Source organism: Barbus barbus (assembly GCF_936440315.1).
Source record: "Barbus barbus genome assembly, chromosome: 46".
In the NCBI taxonomy this organism is placed as follows: Eukaryota; Metazoa; Chordata; class Actinopteri; order Cypriniformes; family Cyprinidae; genus Barbus; species Barbus barbus.
The window spans coordinates 5,482,629-5,509,146 of NC_136724.1; the positions used below are offsets into that span (position 1 = coordinate 5,482,629).

The 26,518-nt window shown below is 43.8% G+C and overlaps 1 protein-coding gene across 1 annotated transcript in view; it reads right to left on the bottom strand.

Moving 5' to 3' along the window:
* Nucleotides 1-26,518, bottom strand: part of LOC306865154 (NACHT, LRR and PYD domains-containing protein 3-like) — a 94,926-nt gene that overhangs the window by 18,083 nt on the left and 50,325 nt on the right. Inside the window, exons 11-13 of the mRNA XM_079409567.1 lie at nt 22,359-22,532; nt 21,541-21,708; nt 11,410-11,583 (exon numbers count right to left, since the gene is read on the bottom strand). Coding sequence (XP_079265693.1) covers nt 11,410-11,583; nt 21,541-21,708; nt 22,359-22,532 — 516 coding nt within the window. The remainder of the gene's footprint in view (nt 1-11,409; nt 11,584-21,540; nt 21,709-22,358; nt 22,533-26,518) is intronic.

Genomic DNA, 26,518 nt, shown 5'->3' on the forward strand with positions numbered 1-26,518 from the left:
CTTGTCTGCCACATCTTGTCCTTCAATATCTGGACTCTCCAGGTCACTTTGCTAGGATTATTTTTGTTGACTTCAACTGCTTTTAATACGATCCAAAAACATCTGATGATCCAAAAGCTACACCAGCGTAACACCCCCACCCACCTGATCCATCTTACTTATAATTTCTTAAGTGATAGATTGCAAGTTGTACGCGTGGGCTCAGCTACATCATCAGTAATTACAACCAACACTGGAGCAAGGGTGTGTGCTAAGCCCATTTCTTTACACCCTTTATACCAGTGATTGCATCAGTCCATCACCCACAACCACATACGTCAAATACTCAGATGATGCAGCCACGCTCGCTCTGCTTACAGAAAACAACTCTGTACTGAATTATTACAATACCACTGCACACTTTACTCAGTGGTGTAAGGATAATTATCTCCATCTTAATGTCACCAAAACAAAATAATTAATAATCAGGTCTCCCTCACCTCAGCATTCTATCCTTATGAAGTGGTAGAAACAGTCGATAATTTTAAATACCTTGGGGTAACAACTGGACAATCGAATTACCTTTGATCAGCACACCAGTGACATTTAGAAAAGGAGTCATCAAAGACTGCCAGTCATCCGTAAATTAAAAGGATTTTATGGTGCTCCTCATTTCCATTTGCTGCTGTATCAAAACGTGATTCAATCTATTCTTCTATATTGCTCCACCTGTTTCTTTGGCACACTGTAAAAAATTTCAGACCTCCCAACTCCAAATTTTCTAGTGACTGATTACTAAATTTTTCCATTGGCTCAACATATTTTTTCTCATTGAGCCAATCTTAACAGACTGATGCCACAATTGATAAAATTCAGTTAGCAGAAATTCAGTTGGGCCAATGCAAAAATTTAGATGTAATCAGTCACTAGAAAATTTTGAGTTGGGTGGTCTGAATTTTTTTTACAGTGCATTCTATCTGTTAAGAATAAGGCCAAACTTATACGTACAACTACCATGGCTTCCAAAATAATTGGTCTTCCACATCAAACTTGACAGAATTAAATAACAGGGCCAATAAACGTATGGCGGCTTCAATTGAGCAGGACACACAGCCATTAAATTTGTAACACACTCTACACCCTTCAGGACGTAGATACAGGGTACTAAGGTGCAGAGGGCTCGCTTCAGGAAAAGCATGACTCCTGCTTTTATAGTGGCCTTGAACAAAAGGCCTCACTGAATAGGCCAGGATGCGGACGTTAGTATAGGGTGGACTTTGTTAATGTAGCTTTGACATCTAGATGTGTAATACCTATGACGTGATGTTGTGTCATGGTGACACTGTCTGTGGAATGGAATGATGCTTTGGACATGCTTTTACATCAATGAAAGGTGGTGTAAAGATGCAACAGTGTTAAAGAAGATGTGCTGTCCCCGATCTAGAAGTGCTCTTCATTAACTGTAAGCCATTCTACTCGCTGCAGGGGTTTCACTCGTTCATTCTTGTGAGTATTTACATTTCTCCACTAGCACACGTGAGCTCAGCTTTACAGAAACTCGCTGATCAGATCACAGACACAGAGCAACAAGACCCGGACTCTGTTATTATCATTCTCAACTTTAATAAAGCAAATCTCTCCCGTAAACTGCCAAAATACAGACAGCATGTTACATGTCCCACCAGAGACAGTAATATATTGGATCACTGTTACACCGCAATAAAATATACATATTGCTCCATCCCATTGGCAGCTTTAGGACTCTCTGACCACTGCCTGGTTCATTTTATTCCAACCTACAGGTAGAAACTGAAATCCACTAAAACCTATATTAAGAACTGTTAATAACAGATCCGCAACTGCCGTAAACCCAAACCCAGAGCGAACAACGGATAACAGGCAGCATTGCATGGCTTTCAATTCCGGGAGGAGTAACAGACAGCACTGCCGTTACCTACACATCTGTAGCTTCTGCGGCGGAGCTCACGCTCGCATTGTTTGTCCTGTATACAAAGCTGTGAATAAAAATGTGAAAAATTACCTATATACTCCAGTGAACATTTCTCGTCTGGCTACCGAACTTGTCCAACATCCAGACAAAGAATTCTCTAAGTATCTCCTGTCTGGCCTCAGTCACGGTTTTAATCATGGCGTTGAATGTGTGCTTACCCAAAATTTCATCTGTAATAACCTCCAATCTGCCCACGCCAAGCACGACGTCGTAAAAGACCTTATCAAAAAAGAAGTAAAATCAGGCTTTATGATTGGGCCTTTCGACAAACCCCACTTCGAAGTGTTTCATGTCAGCCCCATCGGAGTGGCTACGAGAACATTTTTGGGTAAAAAAACGCCTAATTATCGATCTGTCATCACCTCATAATTCTACAGTTCCAATCATAACATAGATCAGGCAGCCGAATTGATTAAAATCGCAGGACAAGGAGCCTGGCTTTCAAAATTAGACATCACTTCTGCCTTCAAAGTAATGCCTATCCATCCGGATTCATGGCATTTGTTTGGGGTACGATGGCTCGGGAAATACTATTTCGCCGTCCGCCTAACTTTTGGATGCAAAAGCAGCCCCAAAAATTTTGACATGCTATCAGAAGCTGTTTGCTGGATTTTGTCGAACAATTACGCAATTCCCCACCTCATCCACCTTCTAGACGATTTCCTAGTCGTTTTATCCCCCAACGCCATCCCAGCCACCCACATCCTCACAGTCCAAAAGGTTTTTTCTGAGCTTGGGATACCCATTGCTCAGGAAAAAACCATGGGCCCCGCTACATTCATAGAGTTCCTCGGCATCAACCTAGACTCAGCTAAATTCCAGTTATCCCTGCCTAAGGAAAAGGTAGATCGAATAATCCTAGTCTCCTCTACCCTCCTCGTCAAATCCAGCTGTTCCAAACACGAACTCCTGTCATTGCTCGGGCACTTGAACTTCGCCATGCGCATCATTCCCCAAGGACGCCCTTTCATCTCGCATCTCCTTTTACTTGCTTCTTCGGTTCACTCGATTGAGGATCTCATTTCCTTATCCCACGCATGCCGCGATGAACTCAGACTATGGATCATGTTCCTTAAACAATGGAATGGTCTTTCCCTTTTTTATAATAACCTCGCCTCGTCTCCCGTTGACATCCAATTATTTACAGACGCAGCTCCCTCAATCGGCTATGGAGGTTTTTACCAAGGTCGCTGGTTCGCGTCTCCATGGCCCCCCCAACTGCAGGGCTCACCTCAGTCCTCTGCCTTTTTCCAGCTTTACCCCCTCATGGTGGCAGCCTTCTTAAAGGGAACGAATGGGCTTCTAAAAGTATCTTAGTGCACTGCGACAACGAAGCAGACGTCCAGTGTATTAATAAAGCCCGTTCTCATTCTCCCGCCCTCGCGCCTCTCCTAAGGCGTCTAATATGGATCTCAGCATGTGACCAATTCATAATATTTGCCAAACATGTTTCAGGCTCAGATAACCAAATCGCTGACTCTCTGTTTCGTTTTCTGTTTCAGAAATTCAGGATGCTGGCTCCAGAGGCGGATCAATTCCCAACTCCAGTACCTCACTATTCAGAAGTAATATTCCCGTAACTTCAGCCATTTCCTCGATGCATCGCTTGACAGTATCCTCCAAGCAGTTTCCCCTAGAACCCTTCAGTCATACATGACAGCTTGGAAAAGTTTCAAGTCATTCCACCTCTCATACAACATGCCGTTCCCCGATTTTTCTCTACTCTCAATCACTTCATTTATCTCCTTCCTCAACGTCAAGGGCCTCCAAGTCGGGTCCATCAAAGGTTACCTAAATGGCATCTGATTTTTCCACAAGCTGATATACGACTCTCCCTCGCCCGAAATAAGCAATTCACAAACCTCTCTGCTGATTAGGGGAATCCAACGATCCCGGCCTACTCGTCCCGATTCCAGATTACCCATAATGCTAGATATTCTCACTCAATGTATCCACGCCCTCCGCACAAGTTACCAGCCTCTCAGTACCGCCCGCACACTCGAAACCATGTTAATTCTAGCCTTTTTGGGGTTTCTGAGGTGATCAGAGACAAGAGCTTTCAGAATACATTTCTCTTTTAACTACAGGTGACGTTTGCCTACTTGCGCCGTGAGTATCGAACCACCGTCGAACGCTAAAGCAGCCTTCCGGCCAAGCAATCTTGGCTTTCAGTCTGCCACCGGCGAGGCTTAACCATTCTGATGCAGCGAGTATTGATCTCCCATCGGATGCCACGAGAGCCTCCCGGTCAGACAAACCTTACCTTTTCCATCCTATGGCCGGCGAGGCTTACCCGTCCGACACAGCGAGTCTTGATCTCCTGTCAGATGTCAGCAAGAGCCTCCCGGCCACTCATCTTTACCTTTCTGTCTTACCTGTCCGATGCCGTGAGTCTTGATCTCCCATCAGACGCCAGTGAGAGCCTCCCGGCCAGACAACCTTAACTTTTCAAGTCCCAAGCTCGAGTCTTGACCACATAACTTTGCCCTCCCGTCCTTCACTCGGCGACGCATTCCCGACTAACGCCGCGAGTCTTGATCTCCCGTCGAACACAGCAAGAGCCTTCAGAACACGTTTCTCTTTCAACTACCGGTGATGTTTGCCTTTTGCACCGTGAGTATCGAACCACCGTCGAACGCTAAAGCAGCCTTCCGGTCAGGCAATCTTGGCAAGCCTCAGGCCACTGGCGAGGCTTAATCATTCCGATGCAGCAAGTATCGATCTCCCATTGGAATGCGGCGAGAGCCTCTCAGCCAGACAACGTTACCTTTTCCATCCTATGGCCGGCGAGGCTTCATCAGACGTCAGTAAGAGCCTCCCGGCCACTCATCTTTACCTTTCTGTCTTACCTGTCCAATGCGTGAGTCTTGATCTCCCATCGGAAGCCGGCAAGAGCCTCCCGGCCAGACAACCTTACCTTTTCAAGTCCCACGCTCGGCGAGGCTTACCTGACCGACACAGCGAGTCTTGATCTCCCGTCGGGGAGAGCCTCCCAGCCAGACTAAACTACCATATCCCTTTTACGGTCGGCGAGACTTACCCGTCTGACACAGCGAGTCTTGATCTCCTGTCGGACGTTGGCGAGAGTCTCCCGGTCACCCTACTTAACCTTCCGTCCGACGGTCAGTGAGGCCCAGCCATTTGACGCCAAGGGTCTCGTCCCGAACGCTGTCCGAAACCTCTCAGCCAATCCTCACATCTTTTTCCCCCGCCTGGCGAGGCTTAACCGTTCTATGTCTCGAGTCTTGATCTCCCATCGGATGCTGCGAGAGACCTCCCAGTCCGGTTTTCCTTTTCTCCCTACCCGCCCGGCGAGACTTACCAGTCTGATGAATGAGTCTTGATCTCACGTCAGACGCCGGCGAGAGTTCTCCCGGCTGGGCTCCTATACTTGACGCCCGCAAGCGAGGCTCATCCATCCGATGTCGTGAGTCTTGATCTCCCGTCGGATGTCGCGAGAAGCCGGGCCGTCCCAAACTTTTTTTACCTGTCAGGCTGATAGGACCCACTCGTCCGACATCTGGAGTCTTGATCTCCAGTCAGAGGCTTCATGGGCTCTCTCTGATTAGCAGGGGCTAACTGCCAGCAGGGTCCGCACGCCGACTCCGTGAGCTGCTCCACTCAAGGCAAGTCCCCCCCTGGTCAGGGCCACAATTACGCTGCTCCTCCTCCATCGGCCGGTAGGGCTCACTCATTCCAACCCAGTGAGCACACGGTCAAGCATTGGTTCGAGCCCTCCCGACCGAGCGTCCAACCACGCAATCCACCAGTGGCCGGTCGAGCCTACCCATCCTATGCCAAGCCGCTCCCAAGGAGCATGCAAAATTTGGCCTATCATACAAGCGATTTCTCAAAACCAGCTCCCGCCAGATCTCAGTGCGTATTTGGGGGGTTCTTAGTCTGGCGGCTGTCCAACACAATTGCTTTTTGGGAGGTACTCTGGGTTCGGGCCATTCCTGAGACCGGAGCCCTTACCCAGGACAGCAAGCCAACTACGCATTACTATACTCGCCAAATACGCATTACCTTACTCGTGCTAAATATATGTAAGTGTGAACTCATGAATTTTACATTCAACAATGATAAGCTATGGTTTACAGCAGAACTCAGAGATCTTCGTCAGGCCAAAGAGGAAGCCTACAGAAACGGGAACATAGTCTTGTACAGTCAGTCCAGGAACACACTGAATAAGGAGATCAGAGCGGCTAAGAGGAGCTACACTAAAAAGTTGGAAGATCAGTTCACTTCCAACGACCCAGCTTCAGTGTGGAAAGGTCTGAGAGCCATTACCAACAACAAGACACCATTCCCCAGCACTGAGGTGAATCGACAACTTGTTGAAGTGAGTTTTATTGTAGATTCGAATCCCCCCACACCCGTTCTGACCATCTTTTTTTTTTTACTGTTCAACTGTTAACACCTCCAGCTATCCCCCTCTCCCCCACACCTGCACTTCAGATCAGTAAAGATGATGTGCTTCAGGTCTTCAGAAAGAAGAAAGGCACCAGGCTCAGACGGTGTGACACCAGCCTGTCTGAAAACCTGTGCTGACCAGCTGTCCCCCATCTTTTCACCGATTTTCAAAAGATCACTGGTGCTGTGCGAATTCCCTGCCTACTTCAAATGCTCCACCATTATCCCTGTCCCAAAGAAACCTAAGATAACAGGATTTAATGACTACAGATCTGTGGCTCTAATGTCTGTGGTCATGAAGTCGTTTGAAAAACTGGTTCTGGCTTATCTGAAGGACATCACTGGACCCTTACTAGATCCCCTGCAGTGCTTACTGAGCAAACAGGTCCATGGATGATGCTGTAACATTTGGACCAATCAGACACACAAATATTTGTTATATTTAATAAATAATCTCTTATGCCCCCTCACCTAACCAAAAGGCCAACTATGAGGGTCTGTGGACCCTTCCCCCCGAAATGCATCTAACACCTAAAAAGTCAGAACAGGTCTCTGGTTCCATGGCAACCCATCTGATAACACTTGTTTTATTGCTCAAAGGAATGTGGGAACTCACTTCTTTTCCCCTTAGGGAAGAAACATGGAATCTTCTCTAATTAATTCATAGAAAAACCTTTCTTTGAATGAACACACATATCTTCAGGTCATTGTGTATATTATCACTGTTCTTGTATATGATTTTGTGTATTGTACACCATTTTATGCATGCTTATGATAGATCACTAATTAATATCACTCTAGCTGTATCATGTTTAATCTCTATCAATTCGTCTTCGGATGGTCTAATTGAGAGTGCGGCCTTGCGGCTATACCCACCCATGGGAAAGGCTAGGGGAGTAAACCCCGATTTCAAATCCAGAGATGGAGTCCCTAAGGCGGTCCGACCATGTCTTCAACGTCCTTCCGGCAACTCCTGCGACGCCGCTGGTGCCAAGCTGTATCGGCATTCGCCTTTCCCTTGGATCCACCAGCTGCGTGGAGAGGGGGAGTCTGCTGCATGGGCAACAGCTGATTCTCCATATTACCCTGCCCAGGCTTCGTAGTTTCCACTGGAGAGGACATTCCAGCGTCGCCACAAGGTGGCGGTACTGGAAACTACACCATCGTCTCACGTAGACGGAAGGATGCCGACGACACCATTTTATGCATGCTTATGATAGATCACTAGTTAATATCACTCTAGCTGTATCATGTTTAGTCTCTATTAATTCGTCTTCGGATGATCTAATAGAGAGTGAATATTGCATGTTGATACCTATGCAACATATTAGTATCTTTAGAAGTTTGTGCATTAACCCAGCTGAATTACCTATGCAAATTACAATGTTCAGAGACAAAGAATCGTAAAACTTTCCCTCCAAAAATTCAGGACTCAATTGGCTCTTTGACACCACAGAGGTGTTACCTGTATAGCAGATAAGCTCCCACTTCAGAGACGCCCCAGCAGTCTGCGGTTCTGTTAGATCCTAAGAGGATGAGGAAGATGTGAGCTAAAACTCTTCTGAACACCTTAAGTTTTGTGCCAGGCCTTGCGGCCTTGTCTTTCCATTCAACCAAGCTCCTTGGACCTCAGCAGATCTCTTTCTCAAAGGCAGTGCAAGTATAACATTTAACTAGTTTAACATTTAACAGGTTTAATATAAGTTATAGACCCCATTATAAATGGTGCTGATGGTTTTACTCAGGTGGTTAAATGACTTTCTCCATAACTGCATTCTCTGGTTTTCCTGATGGTTTCATCCATCAACTCTCATTAGCCCTTTCCCCATGTATGAGTGATTGTATGTATGTTTGTTTGTTTGTTAGACTAGTTTGCGTTAGTGTTTAGTTGATAAAAGTTGTGCACAAATTACATGAGTTTCTGGGTCTGCCTTGCAAATTAATGTCCCTTTACGATTTTGACCCTTACTACATGCTCTAATGTATTAATACTTAAGAAAGTGTTTTCTGTGGCCAAGAAAATATCCTTTCTGATATGAACTTGCACTGAATGTTCACTGGATGGACAGATCAGTTGATGGCAATTTAATTCTGCTACAGTTATTACTGTCAGCCGATATAAATAATTGTAATTAATCATAATTAATTGTAATTATTTATATACAATTCCCTTTTGAGCTTATAAATTGTTACAATGCAGTCAACATGGGACTGCACTTCATCCTGCAGTATCTGGATGAATCAGGGACTTATGTGAGGATCCTATTTGTGGACTTCAGTTCAGCCTTCAACACCATCATTCCAACACTCCTCCAGACCAAAGTAACCGGCTCTCTCTTCCTAGCTCTATATGTCAATGGATCACCAGCTTTCTGATAGAAAAGGATAGGCAACAGCTAGTGAGACTGGGGAAGTTCATGTCTAAAAGCTGCACCACCAGCACTGGCTCCCCTCAGGGTTGTAAAAAAGTCCCAACAAAGGTTGGGCACTTTCTTTGCCTGCTGAGGAAGTTCAACCTGCCACAGGATCTGCTGAAACAGTTCTACTCAGTTGTCATCGAGTCTGTTCTGTGCACATCAATAACTGTCTAGTTTGGCTTAGCTACATAATCAGACACCAGAAGATTACAGAGTACGGTTCAGACTGTTGAGAGGATTATTAGTGCTTCCCTGCCCACCCTTTAACCTGTTAACCTTCACCCCCCATTTTGGGCCTCACAGGTGAAAATAACCTACCTAAATTAAAACGGTAACAGTTCCTGACAAAGTGTGGTACACAAACAAATTAGGTATCTTTGGAAAGAATACACTCTAGGCTTTACTATCCATCATCCAGAGTTGATAATGCTCAAAAAGATAAAAAGTTATAGACACTGACGTGCTTTGAAAAATGTTTTTCCACACTGAATGTTTTTTTATTTCATATACAAATACATGAAATAAGTCCTGGAGCAATCAGTTTCACAAAAGTAAAATTAGTTTATATTTCAAATTTGAAGAAGATACCATGAAAAATTAGATTCCTGCAATATTTTTTCTGAAACTATTTATAGTCCTCCCACCCCCCTGTTTGAGGAAAAATAACCACCAAATGGATTGCAGAATTATACAAACTATTTTAGTCATTATACATATTCCTGCATAGTTTTTCAATTATAAAATAATAGACAGAATTTTGGACTGTTGTTCTGTGGACCCTTACCTGTCTAACTAAACTGGGATTTCAGCAGTGGACGTGTTTGTGGCTCATTATTACAATGAATCTGGTACGTACTGCTTTTTTATTCTGCATGTTTTGATGTGTACTGCTTACGCAAATGTAGCAAATACATTCCTTATGAGCTTTCCATCGAAAAACAGTGATTTGTCGTCGATGCTTGAGGCTTAGACCTTCAGAATGATATCTAGTTTGTCAAGATTAATGATATTCTTTCACGTTAAGTTCATTCATAAACATTAAACTAGTGGGGGAAAAAACGCTTCAGTGTGCCATTGCTCTGGTAAATGTTAACAGGTTAAGAAATGTATACATCCACAGTGAGGAAAAAGGCTCAGAAAATCACTCTGGATCCAAGCCATTCCCCTTTTGAACTTTTGTCATCTAGATGGTGCTACAGAGCCCCAAACACCAGGACAGCCAGGCACAAGAACAGTTTCTTCCCCCAGGCAATCTACCTTATGAACAGTTAAATGTTCTCCCATTGTGCAATAAAAATGTGCAATAACCTTAGATTTATTTGTTAACACCTACATCCTAGTACATCCCTGTATCTCATTCTATGCTATTCCTATTCTATCATCTATAGCACAGCTGTACATACAATTTGTTATTTTTCCCAATTAATTTTTTATTTTTTGTCTATTTCTATTTACATGTGTGTATTTTTTTATTGTCATCTTATTTTAATTATCTGTGTGTTGATGTTGTCTCTGTGTACTGTCAGCTTGTGACACTAAAACAAATTCCTTGTATGCGCAAACATACTTGGCAATAAAACTCTTTTTGATTCTGATTAGAATTTCCCTAAAGGGACAATAAAGTCTAAAGTCTGTATTATATTCTCATTTGTGTCATGTATTCTCATTGTATTATTTTGTTTTTTTTCTTGGACACCTACTGACACGAAAAAAGGTTTTACAAGCCTTGTAAAGTTTAACAAGAGTTTAGTTTAACAAGCAGAGTTGGTGATCAAAAGTTAAAAACTATTATGTCACGAATTAAGAATATGTTTAACGAGACAAATATATACAGTTGAGGTCAAAAGTTTACATCCCCCTTGCAAAATCTGCAAAATGTTAATTATTTTACCAAGATAAGAGGGATCATGTAAAATGCATGTTATTGTTTATTTAGTACTGACCTGAATAAGGTATTTCACATAAACAATGTTTACATATAGTCCACAAGAGAAAATAATAGCTGAATTTATAAAAAATGACCCCGTTCAAAAGTTTACAACTACTTCATTCTCAATAGTGTTGTTACCGGAATGATCCACAGCTGTATTTTGTTTATTTTGTTTTTGTTTTTTGTTTAGTGATAGTTGTTTATAGTCCCTTGTTTGTCCTGAAAAGTTAAACTGCCCGCTTTTCTTCAGAAAAATCTTTCAGGTCCCACAAATTCTTTGGTTTTTCACAATTTTTGTGTATTTGAACCCTTTCCAACAATGAGCGTATGATTTTGAGATCCATCTTTTCACACTGAGGACAACTGAGGGACTCATATGCAACTAATTATAGAAGGTTCAAATGCTCACTGATGCTTCAGAAGGAAAAACAATGCATTAAGAACTAGGGGGTGAAAACTTTTGAACAGAATGAAAATGCATAGACTACATTTTTCTTATTTTGCCTAAATATCTTTTTTTTTTCGTTTAGTACTGCCCTTCAGAGGCTACAGAAGATACTTAGATGCTTATCAGAAGACAAAATAAGTTCAATTTACCCTGATCTTCAAATTCAAAAGGTTTGACCTCAACTATATGACTATCAGAGAGATGATTTTACCAAAGTGTCTGTAGTTTACAGTGGGGATCCTCCAGTCCAGCACAGAGTGGTGTCAAACCAGAAACTCCAAGTTTATTCCCAGACAGATTCAGATCTCTCAGGTGTGAGTGGTTTGATCTCAGAGCTGAAGCCAAAGCAGCACAACCTTCATCTGTGAGACCACAATAGCTCAACCTTTGAACACAAATAAGACCAAAATGATTAACAAAGAAACAGTGGTGTGTGGTGATCTTCTGAATTAAAATTCATTTCTATAGCTCAAACAATAGAGTAAAACACAAAAAATGTCAAGGTCATGGGTTTGACTCTCAGGGAATGGAAGAAGTGATAAAGTGTACCATGAATGCAATCAAGTTGCTTTTAATAACCCTATATACATACATACATATATATATATATATATATATATATATATATATATATTATACACACACACACAAATGTATTTTAAATACATTTGTGTTGTTCTTAGTATACTAAAATGAGAGATTACAATTCTTATTAATAGTAACATTGTTAAAAATAGATGGTGTTCATCCCTCCTGGGGTGGTGCCGCTCTTCTCTCTAGAAATATGGCACATAGTCTTAGAGTTTGTACTTGACTAACTGGGGCCCAGGTCAGGATCGTAAATCATCTAAACCAACAACATGTATGTTAGACCCTATTCCATCTAAACTGGATCTTAGTGCTACGTTCGACACTATCGACCACAACATTCTTTTGAATAGACTAGAAAACTTTGTTGGCATTAGAGAGGGGAAGGGAAGTGGTGTGTGGCCAAGTATGGTAACCCATACTCGGAATTTGTGCTCTGTATTTAACCCATCCAAGTGTACACACAGTAGTGAACATACACCCGGAGCTGTGGGTGTATGTGTATGTATCATATTAGTGGAAGTGCCTTAGCATGGTTCAAATCGTACTTATCTGACTGCCATCAGCTCGTAGCAGTAAATGAAGAGGTATCATATCGATCACAAGTGCAGTATGGAGTACCTCAAGGCTCAGTACTAGGGCCGTTACTTTTCATGCTTTACATCTTAATCTTGGGAGATATTATCAGGAGACATGGTGTTAGCTTTCACTTTTATGCTGATGATACTCAGCTCTATATTTCTTTGCAGCCCGGTGAAACACACCAAATTGAGAAACTAACGGAATGCATAGTCGATATAAAAAAATTGGATGACGAGTAATTTCTTACTGCTAAATTCTGAAAAAACAGAGGTGTTAATTATCGGACCTAAAACCCCCACATGTAATAACCTAGAACACTATCTAACACTTGACGGCTGTTCTGTCAATTCTTTGTCATCGGTTAGGAACCTAGGTGTGCTGTTTGATAGCATCTTTCATTTGAAAGCCATGTTTCTAGCATCTGTAAAACTGTGTTTAGGACACCTAGATGAGTCCCATAGACATATCCCCAGTGAAGACCTCGACTAAAAATACAATAAAACTAAAAATATAACAAAATAACTAAAAATATAATACCTAACTACATAACACTATTATTGTTAGAAATTGCAACAATATAAAAATAGAAATATAATACATTTAAAATTTTAATTAAAACATAATAATAATATACAAATATGAAAAATGAATAAATACATTTTAAATAATAAATAGTATACAGGTGCATCTCAATAAATTAGAATGTCATGAAAAAGTTAATTTTTTCTTGTAAGTTATTTCAAAAAGTGAAAATTTCATATATTTTAGATTCATTGCATGTAAAGCAAAACATTTCAAAAGTTTTTTTTGTTTTTATTTTGATGATTAGAGCTTACAGCTCATGAACGTCAAAAATCAGTATCTCAAAATATTAGAATATTTACATTTGAGTTTCAATTAATGACTATCCCTACAGTATAAATTCCGGGTAGCTCTTGTTCTTTGAAACCACAATAATGGAGAAGACTGCTGACTTGGCAATGATTCAGAAGACGAACATTGACGCCCTCCACAAAGAGGGTAAGTCACAGAGGACCATTACTGAAAGGTGTGGCTATTTACAGAGTGCTGTATCAAAGCATATTAAATGCAAAGTTGACTGGAAGGAAGAATTTGGGTAGGAAAAGGTGCACAAGCAACAGGGATGACTACAAGCTTGAGAATACTGTCAAGCAAAGCTGATTCTATAGTATTGATAACACTTATTAATAACACTTGTGAGAGCTTCACAAGGACTGGACTGAAGCTGGAGTCAGTGCATCAAGAGTCACCATGCTCAGACATCTTCAGGAAAAGGGCTACCAAGCCACTTCTGAACCAGAGACAACGTCAGAAGCATCTTACCTGGGCTGTGGAGAAAAAGAACTGTTGCTCAGTGGTCCAAAGTCCTCTTTTCAGATGAAAGTAAATTTTGCATTTCATTTGGAAATCAAGGTCCCAGAGTCTGGAGGAAGAGTGGAGAGGCACAGAATTCATGTTGCTGGTCCAGTGTGAAGTTTCCACAGTCAGTGATTTGCGCTGCCATGTTATCTGCTGGTGTTGGTCCGCTGTGTTTTCTGAAGTCCACAGTCAACGCAGCCATCTACCAGGAAATTTTAGAACACTTCATGCTACCTTCTGCTGGCAAGCTTTATGGAGATACTGATTTAATTTTCCAGTAGGACTTGGCACCTGCCCACACTGCCAAAGGTACCAAAAGCTGGTTCAGTGACCATGGTGTTACTGTGCTTGATTGGCCAGCAAACTCGCCTGACCTGAACCCCATAGAGAATCTTGTCAAGAGGAAGATGAGAGACACCAGACCCAACAATGCAGATGACCTGAAGGCTGCTATCAAAGCAGCCTGGGCTTCCATACCACCTCAGCAGTGCCACAAACTGATCACCTCTATGCCACGCTGAACTGAGGCAGTAATTAAAGCAAAAGGAGCCCCTACCAAGTATTGAGTACATGTATAGTAAATGAACATACTTTCCAGAAGGCCAACAATTAACTAAAAATTATTTTTTTTATTGGTCTTATGAAGTATTCTAATTTGTTGAGATAGTGAATTGGTGGGTTTTTGTTAAATGTTAGCCTAAAATCATCACAATTAAAAGAACCAAAGACTTAAACTACTTCAGTCTGTGTGCACTGAATTTATTTAATACACGAGTTTCACAATTTTAGTTGAATTACTGAAATAAATGAACTTTTCCACGAAATTCTAATTTATTGAGATGCACCTGTGTGTATATATATATACACACACACAACAGAAATATATTAAATGAATTAAACTGTAAATTTAAATTATAATAAACAAACAAATATATAATTATAAAAAGACAGAGAAACAATAAATGCATTAAAATATACATTACAATTATAGCAAATGAAGAAATGATATAAATGAAAAACTTCAAATAATGAATAAAACACAAATATAACAAATACATTAAATTATAATTAAAATGCCCCATTGGGACAAGACCACGGGAATCAGATAAGCCCTTTACACAATCTGACATGGCTGCGGTTGGAATTGAACTGCGGGTTTCGTCTGGCCAGAGGAGAACTGGCCTAAAGTCTTAAGTGATATGTCAATATATATGTGACCCTGGACCACAAAACCAGTCTTAAGTCGCTGGGATATATTTGTAGCAATAGCCAAAAATACATTGTATGGGTCAAAATTATCGAGTTTTCTTTTATGCCAAAAATCATTAGGATATTAAGTAAAGATCATGTTCCATGAAGATATTTTGTAAATTTCTTACCATAAATATATAAAAACTTTTTGATTAGTAATAGGCATTGCTACGAACTTCATTTGGACAACTTTAAAGGTGATTTTCTCAATATTTAGATTTTTTTGCACCCTTAGAATCCAGATTTTCAAATAATTGTATCTTGGTCAAATATTGTCTGATCCTAACAAACCATAAATCAATGGAAAGCTTATTTATTCAGCTTTCAAATGATGTATAAATCTCAATTTTGAAAAAACTGACACTTAACCTTTTGTGGTCCAGGGTCACATATGTTAATGGATTTGAAGTATACTTAGTATGAAATAAATGTATTTTAAATAAATTATGGCATAGTTTTTTTATTGTGTGTGTTTTTTTTTTTTCACTAGGGAAAGGTGACTGAAAAATGCATAAATGTAAATAAAAGTCCCTGCTCTGTTTCTGTTTAATACAGTAAGTCAGGATTTTTTTCTTCACATTTATACTATTTATTTAATTTGACATACAAGCAAGCAAATGTTTATATATAGCACTTTTCCAAACAAGTTAATGCAATTCAAAGTGCTTTACAAGCAAGAAGGAACCAAATACAAAAACAATAGAATACACTAAATACAAAACAGAAATAAATCCATTAAAATACAAGAACAAATTTTTTTAATTTATATACTTAAAATATGAAATATAAAGCAAAAACATTAAAATGAAGGAAAAATAAAACACATAAAATAGACAAAGATTTTATAGGTCATTACAGGAAGGCCAGATTTAAAAAAAAATAGTTTTTAATTTAGATTTAAAACTATAATTACTTTCAGCACATATTATGTCCTCTGGAAGGTTGTTCCAGTGGCGAGGAGCATAACAGCTAAAAGCAACATCAACAATTTATTTTTTTAGTTCTACTATGAGCTACAGTAAGAAGAAAAGTATATGAAAACCTGAGAGTCCTTCTGGGTTCATATACTGTAAGTATTTTTGAAAGATAGTCTGGAGCAAATCCATGCAATGCCTTATAAACTACTACTAAAAAAAAAAAATCAATACAAAACCCAACAGGTAACCAATGTAATGGCTTTAGTACAGGTGTATTTTTAACTCATTTTTTGGTATTTTGTCAATATTCTAGCAGCAGTATTTTGTATTAGTTGATTAATTGTGTTCTTTGTTAGACTTGAAAGGAGGGCATTACAATAGTTAAGCCTGCTAATTATAAATGCATGCATTCATTTTTCTGTATTACTCAAAAGAGAAAAATTGTCTTACTTTGGCAATGTTCTTCAGGTGATAAAATGCAGTTTTGGTAATATTACGTACATGAGCTTTAAAGTTAAAATCCAAATCAAAGACAACTCTTGAGTTCCTCTTCAGGAACTCGAGCTGTGTCTGGAGACGCTTTGGGGAATGGCTTCAGCGTGACCGGCTCTGAATACAAGTGAAATCTGTCCAATGGATGGGTGGGACGTCACGGATGAGGTGACGTAATGACTAGCTGGTATAAAAGCACGTGCGGTGAAACCGGCGTCAGCTTCTGTCATTCAGCTAGCGCTATGTGTCTCTGTTAGTCCTATTTACCGTTGTCTGTCTGTTCTAAACATTTCCAAAAGCCAGTTTAAGACTAAGCATGGGAGCGAAGCACAATACAAGCAGTGTGTTCCTCCCTGTAAACGTTTTTTGTGTGCTTTGCTTGGGAGCAAGACATGCGGAGACGGCTCTCAATTGGGCTGATTGCCCGCACCGCGAGGGCCTTCCTCTGCGTGTGCTTCGCTCCCGAAAGGCCCTCTTCTCCGGGGAGGGTTCTTTCATTGGCGTTCCCCGCGGCGCTGGCGCTCGTGGGGATCGCAGCGGGATCTGATGGAGGGATAGGAGACGAGTGAGTCTCTATCTCCATCCTCACCTGTCGGATCCCATGACCGCTCCCCGAGATCGAAAGCCCGCCTGGAGGATACTTCCCCTCGGGCAGCGGCCTATGCGTTTCTCTTGTCTTCCTCCGAGGACGTTGACATGGGAAACGTCGAGCATGTTGCACCCCCTCTTTCACCCCAATATGAGGAGCTTGTGGAGCTGATTACTCGTGCCACAGCCAAGTTGAGTCTCGACTGGCCGGCCGAGTATCCTGTCGAACCGTAGAAAGGCAAGTTAGATGAGTGTTTTCTGCGGTTTCAGACTTCACCTCCACATCGGAGCCTGCCTTTTTTCACAGTGTGGAGGTCGTGGGGGAAACCTTTCTCGGGCCGCCTCTTCATCCCCTCATCGGATTACTACGATAATGTGATGGGGACAAGTGAGCGCGGTTTCAGAGCGATGCCGCGTGTGGAACAGACACTTGCGAGCTATCTGTCCCCTGATGCTGCGTCGTCTCTGAAGGCTCCGAACCTGCCCACCAAGCCGCTGCGCACATCGTCAGTGCTGGTGGGCAAGGGGTACGTGGCAGCAGGTCAGGCTGGCTCATGTCTGCACACCATGGCAGTGTTGTAGGCATACCAGGCTGACCTGCTCAAGGAGTTGGATGAGGGCGAGGGATTTAGTGCGGAGGACATTCGGGAACTCTGCAAAACCGCTGATTTGTCTCTCCGCGCCACCAAGGAGACCGCCCGTGCCATTGGGCGATCTATGGCAGCCCTGGTGGCGGCGGAGAGGCATCTCTGGTTGACCCTGTCGGATATCAAAGACCGCGACAGTGTCTTCCTTCTGGACGCCCCACTATCTCCTTCTGGCCTTTTCGGTGACGCTGTTGACTCCGTTGTCGGTGTTCCAGCAGTTTCTCCCTCGCCGCTCTCTAGCTCACGGAGCTGCTGGGCGAGAGCAGCCCCTGCCGCGTGCTGGCTACTCGTATAGGGAAGCTCAGAAGGAGAGCGTCGCCGCCTGTGCGCCTCTGCGTAAGCGGGGTCGGGGCGGTAAGAAGGGTGCGTGGTCAAAGACCTCCCAGTCTAAGCAGGATCTGCGGATCGTGCTTCAGGCGAAGAGGTCTTCGGCCAAGAAGCCCTGATGTTGGTGGACCAGGGCTTATGAGGGTAGCCCCTGTGGGGTAGAGCAGAGATCACCGCAGCATACGGTGCTCGTCTCGCCCCAGTGCCCTCAGGAGATCGATCTGCTAACCCTGCCACATATGGTGTTTCAGGGTGCAGCGGTCTCCAGCGAGTACACATCTCAGTCTCTTTAGATCTGTGGCAGTTGAACCGCTCAGTCAGCAGACTGAAGTTCAAGATGCTTAATGCACTGAAGGTCGTGTCTCAAATGTCACGCATATTTCCATGTCTCCATCCTTCCCACTCACAGAAAGTACCTGAGGTTTGCTTTCGGGGGCAAAGCTTACCAGTATCGGGTTCTTCCCTTCAGCCAAGCTCTCTCACCCCGCACTTTCACGAAGTGTGTGGATGCCGCATTAGCTCCACTGCGGCTACAGGGCATCCGCATAATCAATTACATCGACGATTGGTTGATTCTCGCTCAATCAGAGCGGATGGTGGCTCAACATCGAGATGTTGTTCTCGCCCACATGAAAGTGTTGGGGTTAAGACTGAACGCCAAGAACAGTGTTCTTTCTCCATTACAGAGAACCACTTATCTTGGTGTAGTGTGGGATTCGACCACGATGCAGGCACGTATGTCCCGGATCGAGTCGATCCTCACGGAGGTCAGGAGAGTGAAAGGCAGCCAGTCACTCACTGTCAAGCAGTTTCAGAGACTGCTACCTATTGGCCTGCTGTACATGAGACCCCTACAGTGGTGGATCAAGACCAAGGGGTTCTTCCTGAGGGGAAACCCGCTTCGCATGATCAAGATCACGCGATGGTGCCTACGTGCCTTAGACATGTGGAGACAACCTTGGTTCTTGTCTCAGGGCCCGGTGCTGGGAGCGCCATGTCGCCACGTAACGCTAGCGACGGACGCGTCGCTCATCGGTTGGGGAGCGGTCATGAGTGGCCACCCTGCCTGCGGCCTGTGGAGAGGTCACCATCTCGCTTGGCACATCAACCGGCTGGAGATTCTGGCCGTGTTTCAGGCTCTGAAACACTTTTTCCCAGACCTAAGATATCACCATGTGTTGGTGCGCACCGACAACACAGCGGTGGTCTCTTATATCAACCACCAAGGAGGTCTGCGTTCACGCCCCCTGTACAGGCTGGCGCACCAGATCCTTGTGTGGTCCCAGGGCAAACTTCTCTCATTAGGAGCAGTTTACATCCCTGGGCATCTCAATGTGGGAGCAGACATCCTGTCGAGACAGGGGCCATGGCCCGGGGAATGGATGCTTCACACCGAGGTGGTGAAGCAGATCTGGAGAGTGTTTGGCCAGGCTCAGGTGGACCTCTTCGCTACTCAGGAGACAGCGCAATGTCCCCTCTGGTACTCTCTACTTCATCCAGCTCCGTTGGGGCTGGATGCCATGGTACAGACGTGGCTGAGGCTTCGTCTGTACGCCTTTTCCCCCGATTGCTCTACTCCCCGGAGTTCTGGAGAGAGTGCGCCGGGACAGAGTCCGGCTGCTACTAGTATCCCCGTTCTGGCCGAGTATGGTTCTCGGACCTGATTTCCCTCCTCGACGGCTCTCCATGGGAGATTCCAGTCAGGAGGGATCTCCTCTCACAGGCAGGAGGCACACTTGTGCACCCCCGCCCAGAGTTGTGGAGGCTTTGGGTGTGGCCCTCGAGGGGGCATGGCTCATAGCTTCCGGTCTCTCAACCGAGGTTGTTGAGACCACCCTCAACGAGGAGACTGTACGCCCTGAAGTGGAGACTATGCACTTCATGGTGCGGAATCCAGCTCGACCCAGTTAACTGCCCGGTTGGTACAGTGCTGGATTTCCTGCAGGCTTGACTCTCTGCAGGGTTAACCCACTCCACCTTGAAGGTTTATGTGGCGGCGATTTCGGCCTACCACGCCGCTCTTGGTGGACAGTCAGTGGGCAGACACCCCCTAGTCACACGTTTCCTTCGTGGTGCACTGAGGCTAAGGCCTCCAGTACGGTCCCGGATCCCCCCTTGGGACTTGGCTGTGGTATTGAATGCTCTCTGTAGGCCTCCATTCGAGCCTATTGAGGAGATCTCAGATCGCCACCTCAACCTGAAGACCGTGTTTCTTCTGGCGATTTAATCTTTGAAGAGTGTTGGGGATCTGCAGGCCCTATCAGTGGCCCCCACTTGGACTTTGCGCCTGGTATGACCAAAGCCTTTTTATACCCTCGTGCAGGGTACGTCCCCAAAGTTCCTTTGGTCACGACACAGCCTGTCGTACTGCAGGCCTTTATTCCTCCTCCCTTTCGGGAGCCTGACCAGCAAAAGCTTAACTGTATACGTCCACAGAGCTGCCATGTGGAGAAGGGCGGACCAATTGTGCTCCACACAGATACACACTGGGCAGGGATTGGTAAGTCTGGCAGCGTGGATATCTCGTTCCCCAAAGCGTCTCCAGACGCAGCTCGAGTCCCTGAAGAGGAACGTCTTAGGTTACGTATGTAACCCCAGTTCCTCAAAGGAACGAGATGCTGCGTCGCGAGGCCACACTTCCGGCATCCCTGCCAGTGCTTGCTTCATTTTAGAAGCTGACGCCGGTTTCACCGCACGTGCTATTATACCAGCTGGTCATTACGTCACCTCGCCTGTGACGTTCCGCTCATCCATTGGACAGATTTCACTTGTATTCAGGGCCGGTCACGCTGAGGGGGTCCCCAAAGTGTCTCCAGACGCAGCGTCTCGTTCCTTTGAGGAACTGGGGTTACATACGCAACCTAAGACGTTTTTTGTCACGGCTTGGATTCAATCCTAGTATATTTAGTTTAGGAGTCAATTTCTCACTCTGCACTTTTGATCCAATAATCAAAACTTCAGTTTTATCTTCGTTGAGTTGAACTTTTGTGACATCCAGTTCTTTATGTCTTGGATGCAATTTGTAAGTGAGTCCAGTTGAACAGCATCATTAGAAGACATGGCTACATACAACTGTGTGTTGTCAGCATAACTATGAAAAGAGATACCATGCCTCCTGATAATGTGACCGAAAAGTAACATATAAAGATTCAAAATCTGAAAATTAATATGACAAGTAGTAGTAGTGTTTCTTCAAACCCAGGCAATTTTGTCCCAAAAGTTGAAAAGTTTTATAAAGTTCCCATTAAACTGTTTTGGAAACTTTTTAACCACACCTTCATATTTGCTTCCATTATGTTTAGATTTTCCAGAAAAATATGAATTACTGCATGTTTAAAACTGATCATCTAAACAAAAACTGAAATAAACAAACCAATTTATTATAAAGGAAGGGGGGGGGGGGGGGGGGGGGGTGTAACAGCAAACATACAAAAATAAGATGATTTAGCCCTTAAAAGAGAGTATTAATCAAACTACCAGAAGCTGCAAGCGGATTTTAGTCTTAATTTACTTTAAAGCACGTTTTATTGAGGACAAAGACAAGTATGGCTATCAGAGAAATTATCTTACTTCAGTATCTCCAGTTTACAGTGATCCTTCAGTGCAGCAGAGAGAAGATTCACAGAATTTCCTAATTCATTCACAGTCAGATCCAGTTCTTTCAGATGTGAGGGGTTTGATTTCAGAGCTGAAGCCAGAGCAACACAACCTTCATCTGTGATTCCACAATCACTCAACCTGTAGAGAACAAAGACTCACAATTCACTTTATCAGATCCGATCAGATCAGTTTAGCAGTGAATCCATTTTTAAAGAGGAACTACAAACTTAAAGCACAAATCAATATGTTTGACAGATCTTTGGACTGAGATCTAAAATGCCACAGAGCACAAAAAAATGATCATAAAACATTTAATAACAAATAATAACATGATCATAAAACATCTATTTTTTATTCAAGTAAGATAAATAATATTTCTTTATTATACTGTTTGTATTTTATGTAAAATGTATCTTATGCAAAATCTGGTTTAAATACATGATTCACTGTTATTTAGATCTGAACTAATAGATATGAAATGATGTTTTAATTCTGTAGACTATTTTAAAATGGTCACTGCAGAAAGATAAATGTGATGAACAGAGTGAATCCTGTGTGTTCTTTATTTCTCAGTTCTGTGTTGAGCTAAGTCTGTTTAAAGCCAAGAGATCAGAATGCTGATTGTGATGTGAAAGTGTGCATTTCAGTGTGACTCTCAGTCCTGTGTGCAGTAATTTACACCTCAATCAGTTGAACTTGCAGCAGCACAAAAAAAAATAAAAAAACCCTGACCACTTCAGATATACTTTACATTGTGTTTCACGTGTGATAGTTATTTATGATCTTACGTGAGTATCTCCAGTTTACAGTGAGGACTTTCCAGTACATCAGACAGCTGTGTGACTCCCGAATTTCCTAGTTCATTCCAAGACAGATTCAATTGTCTCAGGTGTGAGGGGTTTGATCTCAGAGCTGAAGCCAGAACAGCACAACCTTCATGTGTGACTCCACAATCAATCAACCTGTAGAAAACAAATACACCCTCACTCTCTCAGTTCAGATCTTGCTTAATTCAACTGAGATTATTTGACCTTCTAAACATGATAACTGATCTCTGGCTGATTAATAAATGGGTTTATAATGTTTATAGCTCATGAATAAATGGCTCATATATGTCCACTTTACATTAAGGTATACTTTATCAGCTTACTAACATTTATAACTTATGAATAAATGGTTCACAGGTGTTCATTTTGCATTAAGATGAACTTTTATTAAAATCTATAATACATGAAGAAAAGTGACGTGTCATGAGCGGGTGGGTCTCACTCGTCCTTAAAAGTGAAGCTGCGGGCTCTTTGATCGCCCCCTGGTGGCTGGATGCAGTACAGGTCATAAATACGGTGGCCGAGTGAGCTCAATGTGCTGCAAATAGAAAAGATACCTGCAAATTAAGAAAACAACTTCCTCAATTTGACAACACACACGCTGCAAATGCTCACAATACAACCAAACAAAGAAACGCACTGCAAATAGAAAAAAACGCCTGCAAATTAAGAAAACAACTTTCGTCAATTTGACAACACACTGCAAATCCTCACAACACAACCAAATAAAGAAACGCACTGCAAATAAAATTTATGTGGTTGTATTGTGAGCATTTGCAGTGTGTTTCTTTGTTTGATTTGTGAGCATTTGCACCACCTACTGTCAAACTGATGAAGATGTTTTGTTGATTTGCTGGTGCTTTTTCTATTTGCATGTGTTTTCTGAAGTTGCAGTGCGTTGAGCTCTCTCGGCCACCGTACATAAACCCCGCCCTCTCCATGTAAAGTTAAAATAAAAAAAATAATTACACTTCCAATACAATTTTCCGAAATATGGTTTTGGTCATTTAAGGTAGTTGTTATCACGCTGATATATGTTCAATTGTTCGTTTTTGTGATAAGTTTGATTTTAGCTAGTAATTTGATGCTATAAAAACAGGGCATGTCGTTATGGTTGTTTGGGTCTGTGGGAGTGTAACGCCACACCAGCAGAGGGAGCTCTTGCCCTAGTACAGACTGTTACTGCTCCCTCTGCTTCTATGGTTACTTCCTGTTTGGCGGCCATATAAAGATCAATATAACGAGCACTTACTGTGGGGACTGCTGATGAGGAACCCGGCTACCCTCCGGCATCCTCCACACCAGAGTATTCGAACGTCATGTCTGGAATTATTCACGTCACGTCAGAGTCTACACAGCCTGCCCATGTCATTCCTGCCAAGCCAAGGCGAACTCACGTCAAGCCTAAGTCTACTCATGTCACGCTTTCCAAGCCACTGTCTGCTCACTTCAGGCCTGCCAAGTCACACTCTGTTCATGTCATGCCTACCAAGCCACAGTCTGCTTTCTTCACGTCTGCTAAGCCACAGCCTGCAAATGTTGCGTCTGTCAAGCCAGGACTTACTCACGTCACCTCTGTCAAGGCAAATCCTGCTAACATCATGCCTACTAACCCGAAACCTCCCAACATCACGCCTGCCACGCCCCAGCTTGCTAATGTCATGTCTGCTACACCAGGACCTACTCACGTCATGCCAGTTCTCAAGTCACGGCCAGGAGTGCCGATCCCGAATCCCGAGAATCCAGTTCTCATGTCACGGCCAGGAGTGCTGATCCCGAATCCCGAGAATCCAGTTCTCATGTCACGGCCAGGAATGCTGATCCCGAATCCCGAGAATCCAGTTCTCAAACTACAGCCCGGTGTGCCGATCCCGTATCCCGAGAATCAAGTTCTCAAATCACAGCCAGGAGTGCCAATCCCCGAGAATCCAGTTCTCCAGTCACGGCCAGGAGTGCCGTTCCTGATCCTCAAGTGTCCGCGCTGCAAGAGCGCCCTCAAGTGTCCGCGCTGCAAGAGCGCCCTCAAGTGCCCGCTCCTCCAGAGCGCCCCAAAGAGGCCGTCTGTGAACTCACGCCCTGTCCTGTCACGGCTAAAGAGGCCGTCTGTGAATCCTTGCCCTGCCCTGTCACGGCTAAAGAGGCCGTCTGCGAATCCTTGCCTTGCCCAGTCACGGCAATGGAGGCCATCTGCATATCCTCCTCCTGTCCTACCACAGCCATAGAGACCGTTTACGAACTCTCGACCTGCCCGGTCACGGCCCCTGGGACCAGGGGGACTCTCTCTGTGTTGTCTGTCTCTGCTCTCCCTGTGGTGTCTGTCTCTGTTCTCCCTAGATCCCTGATCCTGCCATGGCTTCCTGACCAGTCCGCTCTACCGTGGAGATACTCTACCCAGTCTACACCACACTGGTGGGCTCCGGCTCCGTCTACTCCGCCGTGGGGGTCAGCTGTCTGGCTCTGGGGGTCTCCCGCTCCGCCCAGGTGGGCTCTGGTCCCATCCTGCCCTGCAACAAGGACTCTCCCAGTGTTGTCTGTCTCTGCTCTCTCTGTGTTGTCTGTCCTTGTTCTCCCCAGATCCCAGTCTCTGTCATGGGTTCCTGCTCGAGTCTGGTGGTTGCCTGCCCCGCCGTGGTGGTCTTATGCTCGGGTCTGGTGGTCATCTGCTCCGCCGTGGCGGTCCTCTGCTCCGGTCTGGCCATCTGCTCCGCCATGGTGGTCTTCTGCTCAGCCCTGGTGGGCTCTGACCCAGTCTGCGCCGTCCTGGTGGACTTTGACCCCGTCTGATCCGCCCTGGTGGGATTTGGTCCCGTCTGCTTCGCCCTGGAGGGCTCCAGTCCCATCGTCTCCACCATGGCTTCCTACCCTACCAGTTCTGCTATGGCTTAACCTGTCGACTCCACCATGGACACATGCTCCACTGTACCACAGTTTGCCATTGCTCCATGATCCAGGTCCACTCCCTCTGCATGGACCTGGCCCTCCGTCCCATCCCCTGGTCTACTTCATTCCCACCACCCTCCTGGACTGTTTATTTTTGAGCACCAGGAGTCGCTCCTTGAGGGGGGGATTCTGTAACGCCACACCAGCAGAGGGAGCTCTTGCCGTAGTACAGACTGTTACTGCTCCCTCTGCTTCTATGGTTACTTCCTGTTTGGCGGCCATATAAAGAGGGCCATGCCAAACAGGCCTTTGCGAAGTCTTGTTCCGCTGTATTTGGACATTTCTGAGCGTTCTCATTATCTTGTTTTTGCCTTGCCTGTGTTTTGGACTCTGGACTGTTCTCTTGGTTATTGATTGTTTGCCGCCTGCCTTGACCATTGCCTGTGTTTCTGTTTACTCTCTTGCCTTGCCCTGGATGTTATTGTTTGCTGGTGATCGACCCTGCCTGCCTTGACCACGATCTGAATAATAAAGCTTGCGTTTGGATCTTATCCCTGTTGTCACGCTCCAGTCCTCATTACAGGGAGTTTGGGTGGGAATTTGATTCCGCGGCTCCACCTCACGACTCTACTGCGCAGACTTTGGCTCCAAATGACATCATTTACTCAAGATGGCAGTGGCCATACTAAGATGTATTCGCTTCACTTTTCTATAGTAGAGGGAAGCGGAGACGCATCGTCCATCTTTTTTTTTTTACAGTGTATGGTCATGAGATATAAAAAAGGAAAACTACAAATACAATACCCTTTAGTCTTGCTATATAATAGTCTATTTTTGCTGCATCGTTAAATCAGGAATCTGGTTTATTAAAGGGTCAAGAAACCCAGACTACTTTTTCAGAGATTTTAGCATAGGTGTTTGTGTTGCACATCATAGAAGACCATGTTAGCATCCGTTAATTTTAATTGTTAATTGTTGGTGACGTCACAATTTGCAAAGGACTCTAGTACATTGATGACGCCTGTTAAATTATTCATGAGACTGTGTGTTCTTATCCTATGAGAAGACACTTTGCTTGCTTATTCACAACAGCATGTGTTGATTTGCTATGACAGACACTTCAGACTGTGAGATTGCATACATTAACTGAGAGAAACGTTCATGGTGGATTGAAGTAGAGTGTTTTGTTTTTGCTTTTGCTTACCGTTTTTACAGCTTCGTGACACAACCTGTCAAAAGGC